General features: G+C 37.2%; 1 protein-coding gene across 1 annotated transcript in view; it reads left to right on the plus strand.

Moving 5' to 3' along the window:
• CR1 (complement C3b/C4b receptor 1 (Knops blood group)) overlaps nucleotides 1–24,606 on the plus strand; it is a 131,561-nt gene that overhangs the window by 29,802 nt on the left and 77,153 nt on the right. Inside the window, exons 5-17 of the mRNA XM_057727207.1 lie at nucleotides 2,825–3,223; nucleotides 5,392–5,568; nucleotides 5,649–5,751; nucleotides 7,008–7,093; nucleotides 8,901–9,119; nucleotides 12,238–12,417; nucleotides 13,010–13,109; nucleotides 16,135–16,220; nucleotides 18,368–18,766; nucleotides 20,270–20,446; nucleotides 20,528–20,630; nucleotides 21,972–22,057; nucleotides 23,885–24,201. Of these exons, the coding sequence (XP_057583190.1) occupies nucleotides 2,825–3,223; nucleotides 5,392–5,568; nucleotides 5,649–5,751; nucleotides 7,008–7,093; nucleotides 8,901–9,119; nucleotides 12,238–12,417; nucleotides 13,010–13,109; nucleotides 16,135–16,220; nucleotides 18,368–18,766; nucleotides 20,270–20,446; nucleotides 20,528–20,630; nucleotides 21,972–22,057; nucleotides 23,885–24,201 (2,432 nt within the window). The remainder of the gene's footprint in view (nucleotides 1–2,824; nucleotides 3,224–5,391; nucleotides 5,569–5,648; nucleotides 5,752–7,007; nucleotides 7,094–8,900; nucleotides 9,120–12,237; nucleotides 12,418–13,009; nucleotides 13,110–16,134; nucleotides 16,221–18,367; nucleotides 18,767–20,269; nucleotides 20,447–20,527; nucleotides 20,631–21,971; nucleotides 22,058–23,884; nucleotides 24,202–24,606) is intronic.

Consider the following 24,606-nt stretch of genomic DNA (forward strand, 5'->3'; position numbering starts at 1 on the left):
TTTAACCCTTTGAAATTTATTAAAACATGTTTTATAGCCCAGAATATGGACAATTTTGGTAAAATGTTACATATGCCCTTGAACAGAAGGTGTAGTTGTTTTATGTCATTTTCTATAAATGTCTTCTTAGGGAAATATGATTTACTGTGGGTTTTTTTCCTCTACTCATTCTCTCAATTATTAAGGGGAATGTGTAAAATATATGTGTTACTTTCCTAGGGCTGCCATAACAAATTATCACAAATTTAGTAACTTTTAATGATAAAAATTTATTCTCTCACAGTTCAGAGGCTAGAAGTCCAAAATCAAGGTGTCAGCAAGATTGGTTCCTTCTCCTGGGAGAAAGAATCTGTCCTATACCTCTCTCCTGCCTCTGGTGGCTGCTGCAGTCCTGGGCATTCCTTGGCTTGTAGATGCATCACTCCAATACTTGCCTCCATTGCACATTGCCTTCTCCTCTGCATGTGTCTCCTTCCCTTCTCTCTTACAAACTCTCTGGTCTTTAGATTGAAGATCTGCTATTAATCCAAGATGATCTCATCTCAAGATCCTTAACTTAATTATATCTTCAAAGAATCTTTTTCCAAATAAGTTCACATTCACAGGTTCCATGTGTTAGGACATGGTATATCTTTTTAGGGAGTCACCATTTAAACCACTACAATCACCAAACATGACTGGATTTATCTCTCTCTCCTATCAGCTCTAGCAATTTTTTCTTTATGTAATTTAAAAGCTATGTTATTACATGTATGAAAATTTTGAATTATTATATCTTCCTGCTGAATCGACTCTTTTATCATAGTGAAATGTTCCTCTTTACCTTTCACATTTCTTGCCTTAAAATCTATTTTGTATGATATTAATATAGATATATCAGCCTTCCTTTTTTGTTTTATGTTTTGTATTACATATGTTTCAAATCTTTTACTTTCATCCATTTGTTGTCCTACATTTAAAATTTATCTGAGAATTCCCTAGTGGTCCAGTGGTTAAGACTCTGTGCTCTCAGTGCCAAGAGACTGGGTTCAACCACTGGTCAGAGAAGTAAGATTCCACAAGCCACCCAGCGCATCCAAAAAATAAATAAAAATAAATAAAATAAAATAAATCTCTTATAAACATCATATACTCAGATTTTGTTGTTTCATTCAGTCTGAAAATCTTTGCTTTTAATTAGAACATTTAGGACATTTCTAATTAATATAGTTACTGATATACTTAGCTCTAAGTCTAGCAACTTGTTATTTATTTTCTATTTGTTTCATTTTTTTTTCTTTATTCCTTCTTTCTCACATTTTAGAATTAATCAAGCATTTTTATTATTGTATTTTTTCTCAAGAACATTTTAGTTGCACTTTATTTTCTTATTAGTGCTATCCTAGAGACTCCAATATAGGTCCTTCATTTATTATAATCTAATTTATTATAATTACAACCTATTATAAGTATGCAATCTAATTTATTATAAGTGATGCTTTTACCACTTCCCAAACAATTCAAGAACCCATAGCAGTTTAACTTTATTTATGCTCTTCTGCCATTTCCTGCAGTTTTTTAATGTATATTATATCTCACAAGACATTATAATTTGCTGCTTTTAAAAAAAATGGTGTTTATATTTATCCACATATTAACTCTTTCTGTTATACTTCCTCCATATTGCAGTTCTATCAGTTCTATGTGACACTATTTTCCTTCAGCCTAAAGAATTCTTTTAAAGCGTTTTTGTATTCTAGGACTTCTGGCAATAAATGCTTTACACATTTCTCTAAGTATGGTTCCTCTGTTACTCTTTTGACTGTATTTATGATTCTGTTGTCTCTCTGTGTTCTGTTCCAGATATTTTCTTCTGTCCTAGCTTCCAATTTATTGATTTTTCTTCAACTGAGTCTAAACTGCAACTAATCTTATCCAAATTCTTAATTTCAGAATCAAATGCCCCCTCCTAATTCAACTAACTTTCCCAGGGGGAAAGCAGCCCAAATTCTTGGCTCTCACCTGGATTTTCATCTTCTGTGAGACCATGGTCTAGTAATGCTTCACTATTTTGTTAGCACCCTGATGCATTCATATATTTTTATGTTTTATCCAGCATTTCTAGTTTTTCTCTGGGAGTGAGATGAGTGGAGTGATGTTTGATTTGAATTATTGAGATTACTATTACCAGAAGCAGAAGCTTCCTTAAGAATTTTCATTTTTAATTTTAAATGTCTTGGAATTTTGGTTGATGTTACTTAGTTCCAGTTATATAGCGTTAGAACAATACATTTTTTTTCTAACTATGTCCTCCTATGTACTAGTCTTACTTCTACATTTTAAAATGTATTTAGCATTTTTTTGTGGACTACCATATGATCACTCTTACGTGGGTATAATGTTATGATATCAAATTTAGGCTTGACAAAATGAGTTGGTGAGTTTCTTGTGAAACATCTGAAATTACATTTAGAAATACACATTACTTGAAACTATGATAGAACTTATATGTGAAATTATTGCTTCTAATTTTACAAGTTTCTTGGCCTATTCTAGCTTTCTATATCTTTTTTTAATGAGTATTGATTACATATATTTCCATTTATATTATTTAGATTTTCAAAATGTTTAACATATAGTAGTCTACAGTTTCATAAATATTCTCGTTTACCCAAACATACTCAAATTGTATTTAGTTATGCCCACCTAAATTACAACTTTATAAAAGCTTATCTACAGTAGCAAAGATTAAAAGCAAATAATGAAGGTAAAAATAGTTACAATTTACTGGCTCATTTGAATTCAGTCACTAGTTATTTTAATTCACTGCTTTCCCTTTTCCCAGGTATCCCTTGTGGGCCACCTCCAGCCATCGCCAATGGATATTTCACCAGCCCCGACAGAGACTATTTTCAGTATGGAACAGTGGTGACCTATCGCTGCAATCTTGGAGAGAGAAGGCAAAAGCTGTTTGACCTTGTGGGTGAGCAGGCAATATACTGCACCAGCGAGGACAATCAAGTCGGCATTTGGAGTGGCCCTCCCCCGCAGTGCATCATACCTAATAAATGCACGCCTCCAGTCGTTGAAAATGGAATAAGGATGTCTGAGAACAAAAGCTTGTTTTCTTTACATGAAAATGTGAGGTTTAGGTGTCAGCCTGGCTTTTCCATGAAAGGACTCCCCACTGTTCACTGCCAGCCCCAAAACAAGTGGGGACCAGAGCTGCCCAGCTGCTCTAGGGGTGAGTCTGACTGAGGTTTTGAAGGGGCCTATAAATGACATGAGTTGTAGGAGGATCAGAAGATTCATGTTTGTTCTGGGGGGGAGGATGTATGGCGAGCAGTGTGGATAAGTAAATTTTCTTAGGAAACATTAAATGAAATGGGGATGTGTGTATGTGTGGGTGCATGTGTGTGTATTCAAACTCAGAAGCAAAGATAAATCTCAGCAAAAAAATGTAAAATTTCCCTGGGATTCTTATAAACAGAAGTTTTCTGCACATGTCATTACTGACATCCTCCATCATCTTTCAGTTCTTTTTTTCAGTGAAAAATAATCTTTTTTTTTTTTTCATTTATTAGTTACTCTTGAGTATTGTAATTGCTAATATGTAAAGACTGATTCTTCTTGCTAGGCACCATTAGATAGTCTATGGATTCACTTAATTCTTAAAACAAAGGCATGAGGTAGTTACTATTCTTTCCATGTTTTACAGAGAAAGTGAGTCTTAGAGAGATTAGATAACTGTCCAAGATTAAATAGATACTAACTCTGCAAAGACCAGTACCCAAGTCTACCTGACTCCAGAGCTAGAGTCAGGAGAGCAAAGGCTACCCTAGATATTTCAAGGACTGAGGAATTTAGTGCAGGTAAGAGGACATAAATGTGTTAAAAGGGCAGGAAGGGCAGAAGAAGGAAAGCAATGTTACCAGAGCTCAGGGGGCTGCCATTCCTCCTGGACTAGAGCACAGGCACCTGCACTCACTGCTGAAAGTGTCACTAGGCATGTATTTCCTCCAGCTGCTCATGCTGCAGAAGCTGCTGCTGCCGCCAGAAGGTAGCTGAGGTTGCTGGAGCCTGCAGTCATTGGCACTAATAGAATTAACGTTGCTGCTGTTCAGGAAGAGCCATCAACTGCCAATTCCTGAGGTTCCTTTACAAGAAGAATGACTTCTATCATCTTTCTGCTTTTTAAGTTAGTATATATGCCTCCAATGATCAGAGCTTAACCAGGACCCAACTGGCAAGGAAGATAGCAGTTGTAATTTTTAGGCTTCTAGCCCCAGCAGTCAAAGGAGAATGCAGAAGTGTAAGGCTGGGAGTCAGCAGAAATTTAACCAGCACAGCATTTAAATATCACATCACAGTGCACTTGATTTAATCAAGGAAAACAAGGGGTTGATGAGACCTGAAATTGGGTATTACAGCATCAGAGCATGTACAAAGTCCTTAAAGGGGTCATGTATTCTAGTCAAATGCCCCATTTTATACTTGAGAAAGCTAAAGTCCCAAGAGAGAAACTGACCTGATCTAAGCCAAAATGAAATGACTTTTCAAGTTACTACAGTTTTATATCATTTAGGAGATTCAAGTGCATTCTGATTCTGATTTCAAACCAACTGCATAAAGAGACAGAGACTCCGTTACAACATATGGTATGGAATATACACTCCCATTGTGAGGACTGTGGGTTTTTTAGAAGATTTCATTCAATGGTTGCCCATCTTCTCATTGGAATTAAATAAATGGTTAAGCAGGACCTGGCTCTATAGAGTGCAGAGAGGAGACTTCTCTTCTCTGCCAACCCATGTCAGGTGGCCACTGGAGAGGAGCTGGAAAGAGATGAGGTATATGAATGTTGTTTGTCACAGTAGAGTATGATAGGTGACTGGGAAATCTGTTGGATGAGATTTGGGCACAAGCTTTCCTTATTGCCAAAAAGGTGGATATAAATTGACGATGCCAATAAAAATAAAAATAAAAAAATAAAAATAAAAATCCATCAATCTAACAACTGTGAACTAAGTGAACAGTAACAGGAAGAATTGTGGAGGGGAACTGTCTGCTGTGTCATATTGGGTGTGTACTTTAGATGGAAAACCATGAACCGAAGTTGTCTCAGTTCTAGTCACTGTTCTGTAGTGTATCAGTTCTATATGACTTTTCGCAAGATTCTCTCTCTCTCTCTCGGTCTCTGTCTCTGTCTCTGTTTCTCTCTCTCTCTCTGTGTCTCTGTGTGTGTGTGTGTGTGCACATATGTTTAATTTTGCCATCAATAAAATGAGAGTTTGTTAGTCTACGAGAGTTTTGAAAACATACAGATTTATGATTATGATTCTCTTGGCCAGTTTACCACTGAGGAAAAGTTATTTTCGCACAATTAACAATATTTTGGTTCTCTTTCCCCAGCATGTCAGCCACCTCCAGAAGTCCTGCATGGTAACTACACCCCAAGCCACAAGAACAACTTTTCTCCTGGGCAGGAAGTGTTCTACAGCTGTGAGCCTGGCTATGATCTCAGAGGGGCTGCTTCTCTGCGCTGTACGCCCCAGGGAGACTGGAGCCCATCAGCCCCCAGATGTTCAGGTGTCTATACACTCATCTGGTTTGCAGATCGATCTCTTTGTCCCTCACAGGAACATCTCACTCCTGTGTGTTTTTTCCAGTGAAATCATGTGCTGACTTCCTGGACCAATTACCTAATGGACGTGTGCTCTTTCCACTTAATTTTCAGCTTGGAGCAAAAGTATCCTTCATTTGTGATGAGGGGTGAGTGTGAGCTTGCCTGGCCTGCTGAACACTGAAGTTGAGGTTAATTCAAAAAGGGAAGGTTTAGTGTGATGTTTTAAAAAGGAAATATTCAGGGATGTTAAATTTGGGGAGTGTATATGGGAAGTAAAAGTAAGGAACAGGTGGAAGTAATAACATAAGATATGAAGGAAAAATGAAACATGTATTAAATAGCATGCTCAAACACAGATACAGCTACTGCTTATGAGTATATATAGATGACACATTAAATGAAAAAATCATATTTTCCAAGCATAAAAGAAAAAGAGTAATTTGGAGAGTTCCAGAAAAAGTTTGATGTGTGACAGAAATCTTATTAAAAATAACTAAGATCATTTAAGAATGATTTCAGAAAGAATTTAACTGTCAAAAGTGAATTTTGTAATAGGAGAGAAAGTACAAAAATAAGCATTTTTAATCCAATCATATATCAGCTGGTTAGTAATAGGCCAAGTGCTCTGAAATGGTCTTATGGTGACTGATGTTAATGTTTTAAGTAAGGTCATTCACTTGCTTATGTGACTCTCAGAGGCTTCACAGCATGCACATCCCTGCATGGGAAGTAACAAGTATGGGCAACAAAGTACCTGATCTCCAAATGTTCCGAAGAATCCTTGGCAGACACCAAATACCAGCACCCAATAAAATCTAGGAACCATTAGGGTCCAACATACATTGAGAATTTTGGAGGATTTTGTACAAGAGTCATTTCCAATCTCCTTTCGTTTCTGCTTCCAGTATATTCACGCTTACTCTTCTGTAGCCCAACATGCTGTTGTGAGCCTCCTGCATGACCATCACAGACATAGACACAAAAGAACAATCTTTTTTCTCTTTCCAGTTATTCTCCACTTGTCCAGTCCAAACTGGGAGCTGTTTTACTAGCTGTCCCAGAGTCACCACTTGGAGGATGTTTTATTCCAGTAATGACTATGGGTAGATTTATCAGCTTTACCATGGAATGCTCAGTGAGAGACTGATTTCTCTGAGCCTGGGTCCGTCCAGGATCATGGAGATGGCAGCTATGCTACAACTGCCTTCTTCAACTTAGGCTGGGGCCAAGTGACTGTGCTTTGCAGTTCTCCCTCACTGGAAGCTGTGACTTTTCCAAATTGATGTGGCCTCTGGGCCTCTGCCACCTGCTGGTTTCAGATCCTCAAAATGCTGAGATTTTGCAAACAGAATGGCATTTTGGCTGAAGAAGCTCACATATTCACTACCATTTGCTTCCTTAGGTTCCAATTAAAAGGCAGTTCTGCTAGTTACTGTGTCTTGGTTGGAAAGGAAATCCTTTGGAACGGCAGCGTTCCTGTGTGTGAACGTGAGTAGAAGGGATAACACTTCAGGCCAATCTCTGCCTTTAATCTGTTTGGTAATTTGACCCATGGCCTCCCCAGCTGTGGTTCTTCTGTTTTCTAATCTGAATTATTGATAAATATTTGCTTATTTTAATAGTATTTTATTGTGAATCAATTTGTTGTGATGTACTTTCCTATGCATCATGTGTTTTAGGAACCTTCTGATCCATCTCTCTCATTTAGAATCCTGTTTTATGTGATAAATCTTGCTGCAGTTTGTCTCTAAATCAGGAGAGATTAGCTAATGTGAAGCTTTGACAAATTTCTTTCTTTTTTCCTTCCTTCCTTCTTTCTTTTTCTTTTTTATGCCATCAAGGTGCAGTCACTCTACAATTTTCCTATTTGCTAATACACAAATACAAAACATTCTTTCATTCATTCATTCGGTTATTTATTGAGCATATACTGTGTGCTTGATGTTCTTCCAGGCACTGGTGTTATAACAGTGCACAAGATGAGCAAATTCCCTGTCCCATGTTATTTATACTCAAGTGGAAAGATGTATAAGAAAGAAAATAAACAAATCTTATGGAGATGATAGTTCAGAGCAATGCAGAAATGAGGGAAAAGTGGAAGGTAACATTACACAAGGTGAGCAGTTTAAGACTTCTTAAACTCTCAAAACTTGTATCTAAATAAATCATGCTAAAAGATTCAGAAATAGTAAGCTGTTTAAAAAATGAGTCTTCTGTACACAATGCCACTACTGATTTCTCCTAGTCTATCCATTTGCATTTTCCCCGATAGGATACAGGACTTTGCTTAATCACTTGATCCTAAAGATTGGAATATATACATATATTTCTAAAATAATCCGAATTTTACTAAAATATTTGTGTTGCAAGAAATCTGCTCAATTATCCTATGATGCTTTTTATAGTAAAACTTTATAAAAACATAACATAAATAAATCCTGCCATCCAAGAAACCCAACTTTCATTGACGTAACATGACAAACGGCTGCCCTATTGGCATGGGTTAGAGCTCAGTTATTGATTGTACTATTTCTCTTATTTTTCATGACTCTTTCTAATTTAAGTAGCTTCTTCCAAATCCCAAGCCTAATAAGAAACAGCAAATGGAAGTAAGGACTAGACTGTTTAAACAGGCAAGCAGATACTAGAAAGAAGTAATAATTTGAAGCCTGATGGAAAGTAAAGAAATAAAAATAATAATGAGCAATCCTGTGTATTAAACAACAACAACAACAACAAAACAGTCTGAATCATTTAGAGTTTTTACAATGAACCATGTATGTTTCAATTCATGGCGACGGTACTATGGTCATAATCGACTGATGGTCACTATCAATAAGTTATTAAGGAAAGGTTTCATATGGTTAGTGCATATGGAATACATTGTAGAAAGACTTCCTGAGAATGTAAGTTCCTTGGTGGACAAAGACATTATCTGTGCTCTTCACCATTTTATCCACCTGGCCCTGATGAGTGGCTGACACAAAATAAGTGCTCAATTAACGCATGTTGAGTAAATGAATGTTACCCTCCAATAGATTCTTTCTCTTCTTTAAAAGTTTTGGTATGTAATTAAAGGTATAAAGTTTCTATTATCCAGTAAACTTAAAAGTCTGGAAGAGTCAGGATAGGCACATTCTTTTGTACTTTTTCAATTAAAAAAATGAGATTGAAATCTCACTTCACTTAGTCCATTTGGTATTTTTAGGTAGTACTGACCATAGCACCCTAGGACTGTAGATTACCTCTGATGGAAACTCTTCAATGAAACTTAGAGCTTTTGCCTTCTTTCCAGAAATTTTGTGTCCAAATCCTCCTGATATCCTAAATGGGAGACACACAGGAAAACCTCTGGAAGTCTTTCCTTTTGGAAAAGAAGTAACTTACATGTGTGACCAGCACCCAGAGACAGGGGTGACCTTCAGCCTCACTGGGGAGAGCACCATCCGCTGCACCAGTGACAGTCAGGGGAACGGAATTTGGAGCAGCCCTGCCCCTCGCTGTGGACTTCCAGGTTAGTGCGCACTACCCCACATTCCAAATGGCATCAGAAAATCTAAACCAGACTCTCCAAATTTCCGTAATTACAATGTGGTGTTTATTTGTGCACTTGGCATAATTAAATGCGAAATCAATAATAAATAGTTTTAAGATACACCAACATATAAGATTTGCTTCCAGAGGGCTGGTGAAAAGAGATGGAAGAAGTGGGTGGTGCTTCTAGCTCTGATTAGAATTAGAAGGAAAATGTTTTCAAAGCATAGGAACTGAAAGCAAATACCTATGAACCTTAATTAGTATAAATTGTACCATCTTCACAGGTTTTTGGAGAGAAGCATAGACCAGCAGAGAACAAAGCCTGACAAAATCGCTTTTAATTACCTATTTGGCAAGAGACCAATGTGCATTCTCTCTGAAAACTGGGTTACAATGCAGACAAAACACAAAGATTCTTTTAGCCAATATGAGCTAAATTCTAAGTTAAGATAAGGCTTTTATTTTATTTTTTTTAATATTTTTTATTGGAATATAATTGCATTACACTCTTGTACCAGTTTTTGAGGTACACCAAGTTCAATCATCTGTATTTATATACATATCCCCAATATTCCCTCCCTCCCTCAGCTCCCCCCCACCCTCCCTGTCCCAGTCCTCTAAGGCATCATCCATCATCGAGTTGAACTCCCTTTGTTATACAGCAACTTCCCACTGACTATCTATTTTACAGTTGGTAGTATATATATGTCTATGCTACTCTCTCACTTCGTCTCAGCTTCCCCTTCACCCCCCGCCCCCCAAACCTCTAGTTCTCCAGTCCATTCTCTGCATCTGCGTCCTTGTTCTTGTCTTGTCACTGAGTTCATCAGTACCATTTCTAGATTCCGTATATGTGAGTTAGCATACAATATTTGTCATTCTCTTTCAGACTTACTTCACTCTGTATGACAGACTGTAGGTCTCTCCACCTCATTACATATAGCTCCATCTCATTCCTTTTTATAGCTGAGTAATATTCCATTGTATATATATGCCACATCTTCTTTATCCATTCATTTGCTGATGGGCATTTAGGTTGATTCCATGAACAATTCAAACAATTAAAAAAAAAAAGAAAAGTGAATGGACTTAATGACAACAATAAACAAAATCCTTTTATTGCAAAAAAAAAGAAAATAGCGGGAAAAAAGGAGTGCAACAAATTGCAAACAGTAACAATATAAATAGAATAGATATTTATAATAATGTCTACAATGTGAAAATAACCTTTAATTTCAAATATTTATAACATTTTATTATAAGTAAAAATAAATTTCTGAATGGAGGAAACCACAATTATCTGGATATTTAAAATACATATTGCTTACATTTTAAAGATAAAATGGAGATTTATGCCAAATATTGTACATGAATTATGCTCAAACAAGCTCAACTCCAATCTTTACAAGCTGCCCGAATATTCTTATCTTTGGACATGACAAATAAAGTTGTACATTAAAAAAAAAAAAAAGATAGGGCTTACTTGCTCCTTAGCCCCATACTAATTTCAACTGTTGAAGTTTTCTCTCTTTGGTGGAAAGAAGAAGCAAAGCAATGTGAACTCAAGAAAAAAATGCAAAATAGAGTGTGTATTTCTAAGGTCTGGAGAAGGTTCCCTAAGGTAACTAACACCACTAAGACACCCACACTCAAGAAGTGAAGACAGAAGGAGAAAGTGAATTGTAGAAGTGACCCCAGTCCCAGCATAACATGCTGGCTGCTGAGGAACTCTGAAATAAAACAGAAGTTCTAAAAGGAAAGGGATCAAGAACAGACACTCAGAAGTCATTTTTGCCCTCACTCTTCTCCTGTAACACCATGGCTTCAACTTGGGGTGCCCCTGTGAGCCTTGCCTACAAATACAGAGACCTAGTTCAGATTCACTGAATCAACAGTGAGAGGCAATTTTCCCCTAAGTTCTATGATTTTTTTCACCAGTACCCTATCCTGAGATGGCAGTACTAGTTTTATCATCTAGATTTTTTAGACTGGAGACCTGTCAGACCATCTTCATGTGTGATTTGGCCTTAGGTAGTTAATTTTAGTCAAAAGGGGGGGCTCCTTGAACTAGAAAGTAGTATAGCTAACATTCAAGCTCTAAAATAAAAAAGAAACAGGCAATATAGATGGATATATTTCCTGTGAAGACACATTGAAAATAAGCCAAATTTTCATATTGAGAACAATTATTTAATTATGTTACAGAGATGAGAAATTTGTTTGCAAATGTTCACACAGAGAATTGTCTAGGTGCAGAATTAGCTCTAGCATAGCTTTACTATTTGAAAAAATAATTAAAAGGGAGATGGAAGACAAATGGAATAGAAACTAAAGGAGAAGTTATTGTCAAAACCAAGTGAAAATGATTTCTATTTTTCCAAGCATATGCACCTTTTTGACTTCATACTACTTGAATCTAAAATGAGTTTTTACTCCTCGAGCCTAGAGCTAGAGGTGTAGGGGCTTGGAGCTAAAGCTAGAACTTGATTCAACATAGTTCAAACAGTGTTTTCTTATAATAAGAATTGTAGTTTTTGTTTTTGTTGTTGCTGTTTTTGTTTTCTTTTTGTTTTTGTTGTTGCTGCTTTTGTTTTGTTTTTGTTTTTGTTGTTGCTGTTTTTATTTTGCAGAGATGTTATTTATTTTCTCATTTTGTTGAAATGGCCAGCTTAGGTATCAGCCCTAGAAAGCTGGTGGCTGCTTCCTAGTTTCAAAAAGCATCTTGAGTTCTCCATTCATGCTTGTAAGCCCTCTACTGGGGTTTTGATACACTGAAGTCCAAACAAACCAGACCAGGTGGAACTGGACAGAAACACTCCTGTCTCCCTAAAAATGTGAAAAATTGAACTGGAGCTGTCTTTTACAGTAAATAATATAAATGAAAAGCCCAGTTAGCAAAATAGCCTTCCAGATGGTATATTTTCTAAAGGGCACATGTTGACGAAACTTTCCCTTCGAAGATTTCAAGGAAATTATCTTTCTAAAACTAAAAGTTTCTTTTGTTCTGACATCACATCTAACAAGAAAGAGAGAAAGAAGAATCATATTGGGTATCTTTTTGTTAACTCGAATGTTTTTGATTTTTTGGTCTCTAGGTCACTGTAACGCCCCAGATCACTTTCACTTTGCCAAGTTGAAAATCCAAACCAAAGAATCTGAGTTTCCCATTGGGACATCTTTAAAGTATGAATGCCTCCCTGAGTACTACAGGAGGTCATTCTCTATCAAGTGTCAGCAAGACCTCACGTGGTCCAGTGCCAAAGACGTCTGCAAACGTGAGTAAACCCTGCATAGGAGTGTTCCCATTTTGTCAAAGTATCTATAGGATCTTATATAATTTTTCCAAATTTTAGAAGACAAGAAAACTTTGTCAAATGTGTTCAAATAGATGGAGGTAAGAGTTGGTCTTGTAGGTCATCCCTAATCATTGGTTGAAATGCTTATCTCATGTGAATGTTTCAAGGAATATTTACAGGAAAACTCCATTCTTTATGGGGAAGTAAATAATGAATTACTCCAGATCAGGAAAAAAAAATTTGTAAGGAGACATAAACGGTTTGAACAACCAGGTAAGAAAAAATGTTATACTGGTGGGAGATAAAGCCACAAATAACCTTTATATTTTGATGAGAAATTTGAGGTGAAGATAGGAGAGATCTAGAGAGGATGTCCTTTTAAAAGTGGTGCGTAATGTGTGGCTGACCCTGAGGCAGTTTGGTGAGGTTTCTCAAGGTGGCAAAGTCTGTAGAACCATCAGAATTGCATGTGCACTTCAGAAAGCTACAGTCAGGTGGGGACTAACTTGTCATATACTAACAAAAATTCAGATTACGCTTCCTGGCTCCAAAATTCTGTTTCTTTCCTAAGGTAAATCGTGTGGAACTCCTTCAGACCCTGTGAATGGCATGGTGCACATAGATACAGACACCCAGTTTGGATCCAGAATCACTTTTGCTTGTAACAGAGGGTGAGTGGGCAGCATCATCTCTTGGTTCAAGAGTTCCAGGACAGAAATACTACCTTCTGGTCATTTCTCAGGAAGGAGGACTAGGCTATTACCATCTGCTCTTAAAAACCTTGAACATAGGTGTTTAACTCCTAACTGAAATGAACAAAGGTATGATAAGATTTGAGGGAAAATCTGTATCCTTGTTGGAAACCAGGGCAGTGCATACAAGAAAGGTGAGGTATTCACCAGGTAGAAAGGAGGAAACTGGTGGGAGGGCATAGTCAAACCATACACACAGCCCTTACCCAGAGCAGCCAGGGCTGAAGGAAAGGGAAGGCCATGGCGCAACTATGTAGAAAGCAAATCTTAAAGGTAAAAACTGCACTATTTGTTTACTACAGCTGCCATAACAAAGTATGACAAACTGGGGAGCTCAGAACAACAACAAAAATTTATTCTCTCGAGGTTCTGGAGGATAGAAGTCCAAAATCAATGTGTCCACAGGACACGTTCCCTCCAAAGCCTCTGAGGGAGGATCCCTCCTTGCCTCTTCCAGATTATGGTACCCTCAGGCCTCCCTTGGCGTGCGGCACATCGCTCCAGTTTTTGCCACTATCTTCCCATAGCCATCTTTGCTCTGTGTCTGTGTCTTCACGCGGGGCTCTGCTCTCTGTGTGGGTCTATGTCCAAAGTTCTCTCTTTTTATAAGGACTCCAATCATATTGGATTAGGGCCCGCCTTAATGACCTCATCTTAATATGATTATATCTACAAAGACCCTATTTCCAAAGAAGGTCACATTCACCGGGATTGGAGGCCAGGGCTTCAATATACCTTTTGGGGAACACTATTCATCCCATAACAGAGCCCCCTGTGAAAACGTCAGACATAAAGTGTTTACTGGGAAGCAGTCCCACCTTTGGTGCTTACCTTTGCTCAGCATACAGTGGAGTCTCAGCTTCACTCCCAATGGCAGCAGCTGAACCAATTAGAGAATATGGGCTAAATCCGTATTGTCATGATAAACACTGAAAAAGATCTTGTGGCCTATTTGCTAAACAAGGCCTTACAGATCACAGTACCTGTAATCTGATAAAGTGAAATTAGAGTAAATTTAGACACTGCTGTCTTTCTCCAAGCATTTTTAAGTGCAGTCGATAAATTCTCTGTCTGTACCCTCTTTATCTTATATTACTGAATAAGAGTGAACCTCTCAATGGCATGAAATAGAAGACCATTGAGCTTATGATATGTTATGGGAAATTAATGTAAAAAGACCAATCTGAAAAATCAGAAGAAATGTCCTCTTACAAAACAGAGTTATCTCCAAGAAATAAGAGAAATTTTTAGAAAAATCTACTGTTTACATTTTTAGCAAGATTCAGCTGCATGCTATTTCTGTGAAACTAGTTAGGAAATTGAGAATGCTTGCATATGAATGAAAAGCACAATTGTCAAACTAAAAAAAAATATGTGATAAACACACTGAATATTATAGAAAATTAAAGCAGAGAGTAAGAAGAGAAATTAATCAAACTCTCCCAGAATTAAGTGGAAGAGGATAAAGAAGGAGAGAAGAGAGAAGATATGTATAAAAGAGTACGGGATTCAAATACATGTAACCAAAATTCCAGAAGGGAAAACAATAAGCCCATACTTAGCCATCACTAGGGAATCTTCAACATTTCAGGGATTATGAAAAAAACCTCAAGAATGCAGAAAGGAAATTAATAAACTGTAATATCTGCAAAATTAATTTATACTGATATAACATTGATCCTTCACACCACTAAATTGCAGAAGGTAGAGTTCCTAATGAACTAAACTGGTATTCACATCTAGAGGCTACAAATGTACATTAAAGGATAAGCAAGATCCCCAAAATCACACCTGTGTACTTTCCAGGAAGCATACTTCCCAGTAGAAGGAAAAAGATAAACTCAGGCAATTCCTAAGTATTTTTTAAAGAATAATGATAAATACCAGTGAGACAGAAAATTAGCAAAAATCAAACAAAACAAAAACAAATTTTAAAAAATGTTCAAATGTTTTCATCTAAGTTATTAAATTAAATAGAATGATGGAACTAATTGTTAAAAGGTGAAACTTTGGAATGTAATCATAATTCAATAATAATTTCTAAAGTCATAAAATATATCCATAAAACTAGAAAATGAAAGAAAGCAAAAAAAAGAAAACATAGCCTAGAATTTTATTACATAGGAGATTTAGACTGTATATATTTTAACACCAAAATCGAGAAACTAGGTTTGAATACATTGTGTATGTAAATCAGTTATTTAGCTTCCAATTATTAGAGCAACTAAAAGAAGTTCACCTATCTGGTTCGTGTAGCAAATGAGAGGGAAGAAAAAGGAATAGCATGGACCATATCTGTCTCATCTGCCAGAAATAAGCCCCCTTATGTTTGGGGCAGATCTGTTTTATTCATTGCTATGTGCTTACCATTGAACATTATGAAGAAACATTATGAAGTAATGACAACAGCAAGATCAAACGTACATTTAGTTCAGTACATTTGAATGATTTAATATCCCTATTGAAAACTAAAAGCTTCCAAATAGGATAAAAAGCATCACAAATCTTGTTGGATTCACAAGAAACATGCACAAACTGAAACAACATAGCAGTGTTAATATACAATAGGTATACTTATATGTATATCAGAAAAATGCAAAAAAATTAAGTAGCAATAATAACATTAAAAAAACCAGACTTTAGAAGAAAATTATCAGGCAGGTCTATGAAAGTATTGTTTTATTTTGGTACTGGGTACAATCCAAAATGAAACCAAGAAATTAAGAAGCAGAGTGAGCAATAAGGAATTTGAAAGAAAATATTCCTTTCAATAGTGAGAGGATAGAAAAAGAGATATAAGAAAAGCCAGATAAAATAGGTGGAATTTAGGCTAGTCCTTGAACTTCTTTCAAACTGTAGCCTTTCAGATTTGCCATGCATGTATGCATGCTGAGGAAGTTGATGGGTTGTGTACAGCATAGATATTTTTCATTTTTGCTTTTAGGTATCGACTCATTGGTCACTCAGCTGCTGAATGTATTTTCTCAGGGAATACTGTCTTTTGGAATCCAGAGCCACCAATTTGTGAACGTGAGTTGAAATCTCTAGCCCTATTTATTCCACGTTCAATTCTAAAGTTGTCCCCTAGAATTACAAAGAATAAATTTCATCCCTTTTGGCAATAGTATCCTTGGGATATTTGAAGCAAACACTCATATCCTTAAAGGTGCTCACAAAGTTCCAAGCTGCTAGTTTCTCCTGGTTTTTCCTTATCTTGGGATATAATTTATTTCAAACTATAGTCTTGAACTCATTTAGAAGAGCCCCCCAATTTCTCTTTTGTTGGTTGAATACCTTCCAGTTTAAAGACTCTTCTCTTCAGTGATGTAAACAAATACCAGGTTAGTGAAAATGCCTTGCTTCCTCTCTGTCAACTCTTTTTTTTTTTTTCTTTTCAGATCTTTATTGGAGTATAATTGCTTGAATCAGCTGTATTTATACATATATCCCCATATCCCCTCCCTCTTGAGCTCCCCTCCCACCCTCCCTATCTCACCCATCTAGGTCATCACCCGTCATCAAGTTGATCTCCCTGTGCTATGCAGCAGCTTCCCACTAGCCATCTATTTTACATTTGGTAGTGTCTATATGTCAGTGCTACTCTCTCACTTCATCCCAGCTTCCCCTTCCCCCCACTCTCTGTCAACTCTTAATCCCAGGTCATCTGTTTAAGCCGTGGGCCCTCCCTGTTCTCTTATTCTTTGCCTGCACAGTGACGTGCCATCTTTTTTATGAGCTGTTTGTGATATGAACTTTCTACACTTTGGGGCCCGTAGAGACAGGAGCACTGCAAATTAAGAAAGAACATAAAGAGGATATAACCCTGGGTTTGGTGACAATGTAAAGAAGCCAATAACTGGTAGTAAGATAAGTGGTAATGAATTTTTTAACAGGCCAGTACACAGTATGTATCAAAAACCTTAACTGTATTCATATCTTTAATCCAGAAATTCTACAGTTTGTGACTTTAAAAAATCACCATGGGTTTTTGCAAGGATTGATTTACAGATGTTTCCTACATTATTATTTTTTATGATAGTGGAAAAGTCAAAAGAATATAATATTGTGCATATTCCAAACAACGTTCTGGAAATAATCTACTAAAAGGAGCAAGGCGTGTGCTCTAATAAAAAAGTTTAAAATATGCCAGAATGCATTAGCCAAGAGAGAGAACTCTTTCAAATGGAATTAAATATCATCTTCATACTCTGAAATATTACTTAGGCAACAAAGATTTTTTTTTTAAAAAGTTATGTGCATTGTTTGTGTGTATTAAAGATTCTACATTAAATGGTTAATAGTGGTTCTTTCTAAATAATGGGCTGAAAGGTGATTTTATTTATATTTTATAAATTTTCTACAATAAATATGCATCTTCTTAAATATTTTCTTAAGTAAAAATAAATAAATGTCTACTTTAAGATATTCATGCCAAAAATGATAGAAATATTTTATGTGTTCTGGAATGATTTAAATTGCCTAGGAATTATCTGTTACTTGAATATTAGATTAAATTTGTTGTTACAATTATCTGTGCTTCATACCTTTCTACTAGTAGTGGTTTTGATATATTTTTTCCACTTTATCTATATGCTACCTTTTTCTTGAGTCAATATTGGCAAAATATATTTCTAGTTCTAACATTCTCATTTTCAAGATTATTAGCATAGAGTAGACACATACTCAGTTATTTTTATTACTTCTGAAACTGTGATTGTTATATTTGGCCTGTGTAATATTGTGTAGTTGTGCTTTATATATATATTTTATTAGTTGTACCAGAGCTTTTGGTTTTTATTTATTTGATAATCTATATTGTATGCTATACCATATTAGTAACCCATAGAATAAATCCAAGTGCCCTCTGCAGAGAAAGAATTGAATTAAAAATAGTTAAATAACTTATAAATTCTCACTTAAAATGAGAAGTATGTGGACTATAATAAAATATGGGTACATTTATTGAAATAGCATTAATTAAGAAAAGCAGAGGCCATATTATTATGGTTATCTAATCTGCAATTGTGTAAAAACATGTCTGTACATTAGCAAATATTAGGCAAGAACAGAAGTGTTCTGAATAGTGACATTTTGATCATTTTTTAAACTGGCTACCAAAATTCATAGTTGAGTAACTTTAAGAAATTGAGGTTTTAACTTGCTGTCCCTTTTCCCAGGTATCCCTTGTGGGCCACCTCCAGCCATCGCCAATGGATATTTCACCAGCCCCGACAGAGACTATTTTCAGTATGGAACAGTGGTGACCTATCGCTGCAATCTTGGAGAGAGAAGGCAAAAGCTGTTTGACCTTGTGGGTGAGCAGGCAATATACTGCACCAGCGAGGACAATCAAGTCGGCATTTGGAGTGGCCCTCCCCCGCAGTGCATCATACCTAATAAATGCACGCCTCCAGTCGTTGAAAATGGAATAAGGATGTCTGAGAACAAAAGCTTGTTTTCTTTACATGAAATTGTGAGGTTTAGGTGTCAGCCTGGCTTTTCCATGAAAGGACGCTCCACTGTTCACTGCCAGCCCCAAAACAAGTGGGGGCCCGAGCTGCCCAGCTGCTCTAGGGGTGAGTCTGACTGAGGTTTTGAAGGGGCCTACAAATGACATGAGTTGTAGGAGGATCGGGAGATTTGTGCTTGTTCTGGGGGAAGGATATGTGGTGAGCAGTGTGAGTACATTTGGGGAGAGGAAGCCTGAAATTAAGAAAACATGTGTGTGCGCTTGTATGTAAGTGCCTTCACTTTAAGAAGCAAAAGCTTAATTAATTGAGGAAGGAGATATTTGGGACTCTCATATTGAGGAATTCTCAAAACAAAGTACCAGCTCCAATATCTCTCATTTGTATTGAAGAGTGATGTGGACTTTCTGGTCAGCTGTGTAATAATCTTGTCTACTCTTTACAATGCTCCTTTGAAATAGTGCTATTCTTATAACCATATGACAGTGAAGTTAGCTTGGTCTTTCAGAGGTTAAATAAGTTGTCTAAATTATGTGCTACTAAGTTGCATACCCAGGAACAAAATGCAGTGTGTCAGCCCCTGAAGCTGAATGCTCTGGTTCTTGACATATTTTTATTAGCATCTATCACAGAAAGAAACTGGCTTATGAAGAAAGCTATCATAGCCTCAGAATAGTGACAAAGACTTTAAGGTCTGTCTGTTTTGGTCCACCTCCTACATTTTATCATTAGGAATCTGAAATTGAAAGTGCAAGCAACTTGCTCAAAGCCAAACAGATTTTTCATTCATCTTTAATTACATACAGGTTAACTTGAAGTTCAAATGAGTTCTAATGCCCTGAGCACACACCAAAAGGACTGTGAATGGAGGCAGCCACACCTTGAGTTGAATACCCTCTAAGAAATGTGTCCTCTCATTACAAGGACTGGCTTATTTAGAGGATTTTGTTCTTCATGGCTGGTCTTGTCTTCTTATGCCACAATAGCTGGCATAAGAAGGACTGTAGAAGTAGATTGGTAAATATTGTTGTTGATACTAGGGACAGAGAGGGAGCTTACAGTTTTTTTTCCACCAACCCATATCAGCCTTGTGCAACCAATGAGAGGGAAGCCGGGAGGACAAACAGAGATAGAATATGAATTATTACTACACTTTGATCATAGAAGTGTGAAAAAGAGAGATAAGGTGAAATCTGCTCCATAGGTTTAGGCTCAGGCAACCTTCTCACTACCTGAAAGATGAGGCTGTAAATTGTATTGCCTTTCGAGCAAATATGTGAGTGGGGTAGCCCACCGGTACTAGTAACTATACTGGGTAGCCAGCAGTGGAGGAAGAGACGCTGTGCCTGGCAGACTAATGAACGTATTTTAGAACTTGTGCTGGGAAAGACTGGGTTCTAATTCTCTACCTCTTACTAGCTGTGAGGTTTTTGGCTACATCCCTTCCCAATCCTTAACTCCCACATTAGTTAAACAAGGGGATCGGAGTATCATTTGACTTTATTATACCTGAACCCCCTTAATTATGAGTCTCTAACTCCTTGGAAGGGTTAGAATTTAGCAAAAGATATATCCTTATAACTGACAGTTACTTTACTATTCTTTACCCAGTATGTCAGCTACCTCCAGAAATCCTACATGGGAAACACACCCCAAGCCACAGGAACAACTTTTCTCCTGGGCAGGAAGTGTTCTACAGCTGTGATCCTGACTATGATCTCAGAGGGGCTGCTTCTCTGTACTGTACGCCCCAGGGAGACTGGAGCCCAGAAGCTCCCACATGTGCATGTGCCTATACTCTCCGTCTGGTTTGAAGATCAATCTCTTTGTCCCTTACATGGCAGTCTTACTCCTGTTGTTTTCCCCTAGTGAAATCATGTGCTGACTTCCTGGACCAACTTCCTAATGGACGTGTGCTCTTTCCACTTAATTTCCAGCTTGGGGCAAAAGTATCCTTCATTTGTGATGAGGGGTGAGTGTGACCTGGAATAGAGACTAGAGCCACTTTGCTGGATGCTGATATGTTGATGCCCTGGGCAGTGGGGTTTATCCAAAAAGGGGGCTGACTAATGGAGAAAAAGTACTAAAAGACACTAATATCTCAAGCAATGATTGGGAAGTATGGTAAGAACCACATGGACCATGAACAGATGCTTGAAAAGGAAAAGTGGTAAATATACTGAACAGCAGAAACATAACACAGAACTTGATTATTTAGGTGGGACATTAAGTGTTTGGATAAAATGGATAAATAGTAATTCGAAGGCATGAAGAGATAAATATTCCAAAGAGGTTAAGAAGTTATTTGTAAGAAAGTTATTTATAAGACAAATGACACAAGGATTGTTCCAGTAAATTTTTAAACCATTCAATAGTGGAATTGGGAATAGGAACGAAAGAGTAAGCAGAGGTGTTTTTAATCTATAATAATTACATATCATCTAATTAGTATTAGGCTGTGTTGAAAGAGCATGAAGACTGCCGTTCATATTTCAAGTAACATCGTTAACTCTTCATGTGAATCTAAATGATCTTGATGTTATGTTCCAACACCATTGGCAGGTAAAAAGCATGGACAATAGAGCAGTTGTTCTCAGTATATTCCAAGGACTCTTTAACAGCATCAGTTACCAGTCACCCAATAAAGACCCAGAGGCAATTCAGGAGGCCATTGGTATGACAATAAACCAGATGTTTTAGGATGATTGTCCTCCAAAGAATCGTCTTTCCTCACCTTTTCTTCTTTTTCCTAGATAATTTGGCTTTACTCTTCAATAATCCAGATATGTCATAAGTCTCATTCAGGAACATTCCAAATGTATTGGCGAAAAGAACAATCTCTGATATCTCTCCTCATGTTCTCTGATTTGTCAGCTTAAGTCAGTAGTTGTTTTCCTCTTGGTCAACTAAGAGAGGAAAATGCCACACCTTGCATTAGAGGACAAAGTTTCTCCTAATGACAAAAGGGGGCTTGTTAGAGAGCAGTCAGGGTAAGACAGCCTCCTGAAGGTCCAGGACCAGACTAAGTAAATGCCTGCCTATGTTTTTTGTACCTTCTTAAGTTCAGGAAAGCCTAATTACTGAGCTTTGACAGGTATTATTGCAATCTTTTTAAATATTTTGGTTTCTGAGCCTCTATCAGCTGAGAAACCAAATGAGCTGAGCTTTTTCTTTCACCTGAGCTTTTTCTTTCACCTGGGAGTTAACTTAGGAATTAAATTGTATTGCAGCAGAAGGGAAGAAGCTGAGATCTGTCACTGGATGAAAGAGAGAAATGGTGTGCTTACCCAGTCACTACTGCTTTGTTCCTTAGGTTCCAGTTAAAGGGAAGCTCAGCTAGTTACTGTATCTTGGTTGGAACGAAAAGCCTTTGGAATAACAGTGTTCCTGTGTGTGAACGTAAGTAGAAAGAATATGTGTTCAGGTCTGCATCTTTCTCCTTGTTTTTTTTTTTTTTTCCATTTTCTTAATGCATTTTGCCATATGAAATTATCTAATGTCTGCCCCTCTGTTTATTTTGTTTTTGATAGAAAGATTTATTTGTTGAAATAGTTACAAAGAATGATTTTTGGGGAAATAAACCTAAGCATCATGGGTTTGGGCATTATTCTATAAATATTTACAAGCACAGTATGTGCTATAAATTGGGAGAAATGATTCATAGATGGGGAGAAATTTATGGCCTGAAGCTTTATCAAATTTTCCCTTTTTCCTTCCCCAAAATGATAGTTACACTTTAGGTTTTTTATCCTTTCTTCAATCATCCATCCATCATATATGCGTTCTTTCAACAGATTTTTTTTTTTTTTAGTCTTCTAAATACTAGGAATATGCCTGTAAAACAAGACAGACTTGGTCCCTGCTCCCATGTTGTTTATATTCTTGTGCAGGGAGAAAGGCAAATTATATATATATATATATATATATATATATATATATATATATGTAATATAAAAGTAAACAAGCAAACATAAATAGACAATTTCAAATAATTCTAAGTGTTATTAAGAAAAAAAAAGGTAATGCATAAAATAGTTACATAAAGGGGGATAAGGAATTCCAGAAAAAACTGTTTCCATTTAAAATGAGGTGATTAAAGAAGAAAAAGAGAAAGTAACATTTGAGCATTGATGGAAATTGATTAATTACCAGTGTGCAAACATAGAGGAAGAACTTTCCATGCAGATGGAGCAGAAACTACAAAGGTCCAAGGCAGAAGTGTTTCTGTCATTTTCTTTGAAAAGTCTGCTCCCGACATTTCTCAGAAGCCAGTTTGGCTGGTGTACAGTGAGCAAATACAGAAGTATACAAAAGCAATAAAAGAGAGTAACCCTACACTGTGTAAGAATTTAGGTTTTTACTCTAAACAAGATGGAAAACCATTGGAGTATGATAAGTACAAAAGTAACATGATCTAACTTATTTTTAATGATTTCACTCTGGCTACTGTAGAGAGAATTGAGTTGAAAGGGATGTATCTTACATTGAGATTCCCCAAAAAACAGTGCCAGAGGCAAAATTTGGGTCATAATGCTCTAGGAGGGTGCAGTCCCAGGGCAGCAAGAGTGAAAGAAAACAAAAAGGGAGGCAGGGAGGAAAGAAAAACAGATAAATAAGAAGAGATAGTGTTACTGAAGTGGCCATAAGCTTCAGAAGAAAGACAGCTGGTTGTTTGGCCATACAGGACATCTCTGGAGAGGTTCTATGGAACCAGAACTGACTATTAGGAAGAGAAAGAAGAAGCAATTTATCTGTTTGGTCTTTCCTGTCTCTCATCTCCTGTTTATTCCAAGACTATTAAGCTCTTGGATTTCATGTTGTCTTATTTCTCTCCCTGGTCAGATTCTGGGGACACCAGAGACCATGACCTGTTTCCTGGTACTCCATCTAAGCTAGGAGGTGATAGAAGGAGCCAGACTAGACGTGGGTCTAGTCACACTGGCTTCAATTTGGAACTACTGTGACCTCTACTGCAGTGGTACAACAGAGGCTGTGCAGGAGCCCATCTCACCCTTGGTGGGGCTGAGACAGCCATTGTTGTCAGGAAATGAGGTAGCAGTCGTATCAGCACTCTCAATTGAGAAAGCAACTGAAGGCCCAAAAGGCATCTGTAGCTGAGAAAATCTGAGGGTAGAGCTGAGAATATAACCTGGGGTGTTGGCCCAGGTTAAGAGAGAGGTGATAAGCAGTATTCAAATTCTGGATATATTCTAATAGCTCTTTTAGAGACCTTTTGTCCAAATCCTCTGTCTATCCGTAATGGGGACCACGCAGGAACTTCTCTGGGAGACACTTCCTGTGGAAAAGAAATGTCTTGCACATGTGACCTGCACCCAGAGAGAGGGATTAATTTCAATCTCATTAGGGAAAGCACCATCCACTGCACAAGTGACAATCAAGGGAATGGAGTTTGGAGCATCCCTGACCCTCATTGTGAATTTTCTGGTTCTTTTGGTCAATGCCCACTCCTATATACCCTAAATGGTTTCAGGACATCTGGACCAGACCTTTTATATTTCTGTAATGAGATATGGTGTTTACTTGTGAGTTTAACTTTGTCATAAGTGGAAGTGTCAAAATTACATGCCATAGCTAAAACAAATGTTTCCAGTAGTGCCAGATGTTTGACTAGGTAAGATGCTAACCACTCTACTTGCTGGTAGAGTGGTGAGGAGAGGGGGGTAAGAGAAGAACGAAGCCAGGATAGACTGGGAGTGTGGCACCAACCTTGCAACACCACATCATTGGCAGGGAAGCTCTGAGAGGGAACAGCAATCCAGTGAGAAAAGGCTACACATGATGAGAGACATTTAACCTTTGCTTGATCTTCCTCCCTCTCCAACTGAATGGTATATATCAGAATCCAGTAGGATTTCTTTAAATGCAGATGCCTAGGTCCTCAGCCAGGCTTATTGAATGGACAAATAGAAGCAGTTTCTTCCAAAGAG

This window comes from Hippopotamus amphibius, chromosome 3 (genome assembly GCF_030028045.1).
Source record: "Hippopotamus amphibius kiboko isolate mHipAmp2 chromosome 3, mHipAmp2.hap2, whole genome shotgun sequence".
NCBI lineage: Eukaryota > Metazoa > Chordata > Mammalia > Artiodactyla > Hippopotamidae > Hippopotamus > Hippopotamus amphibius.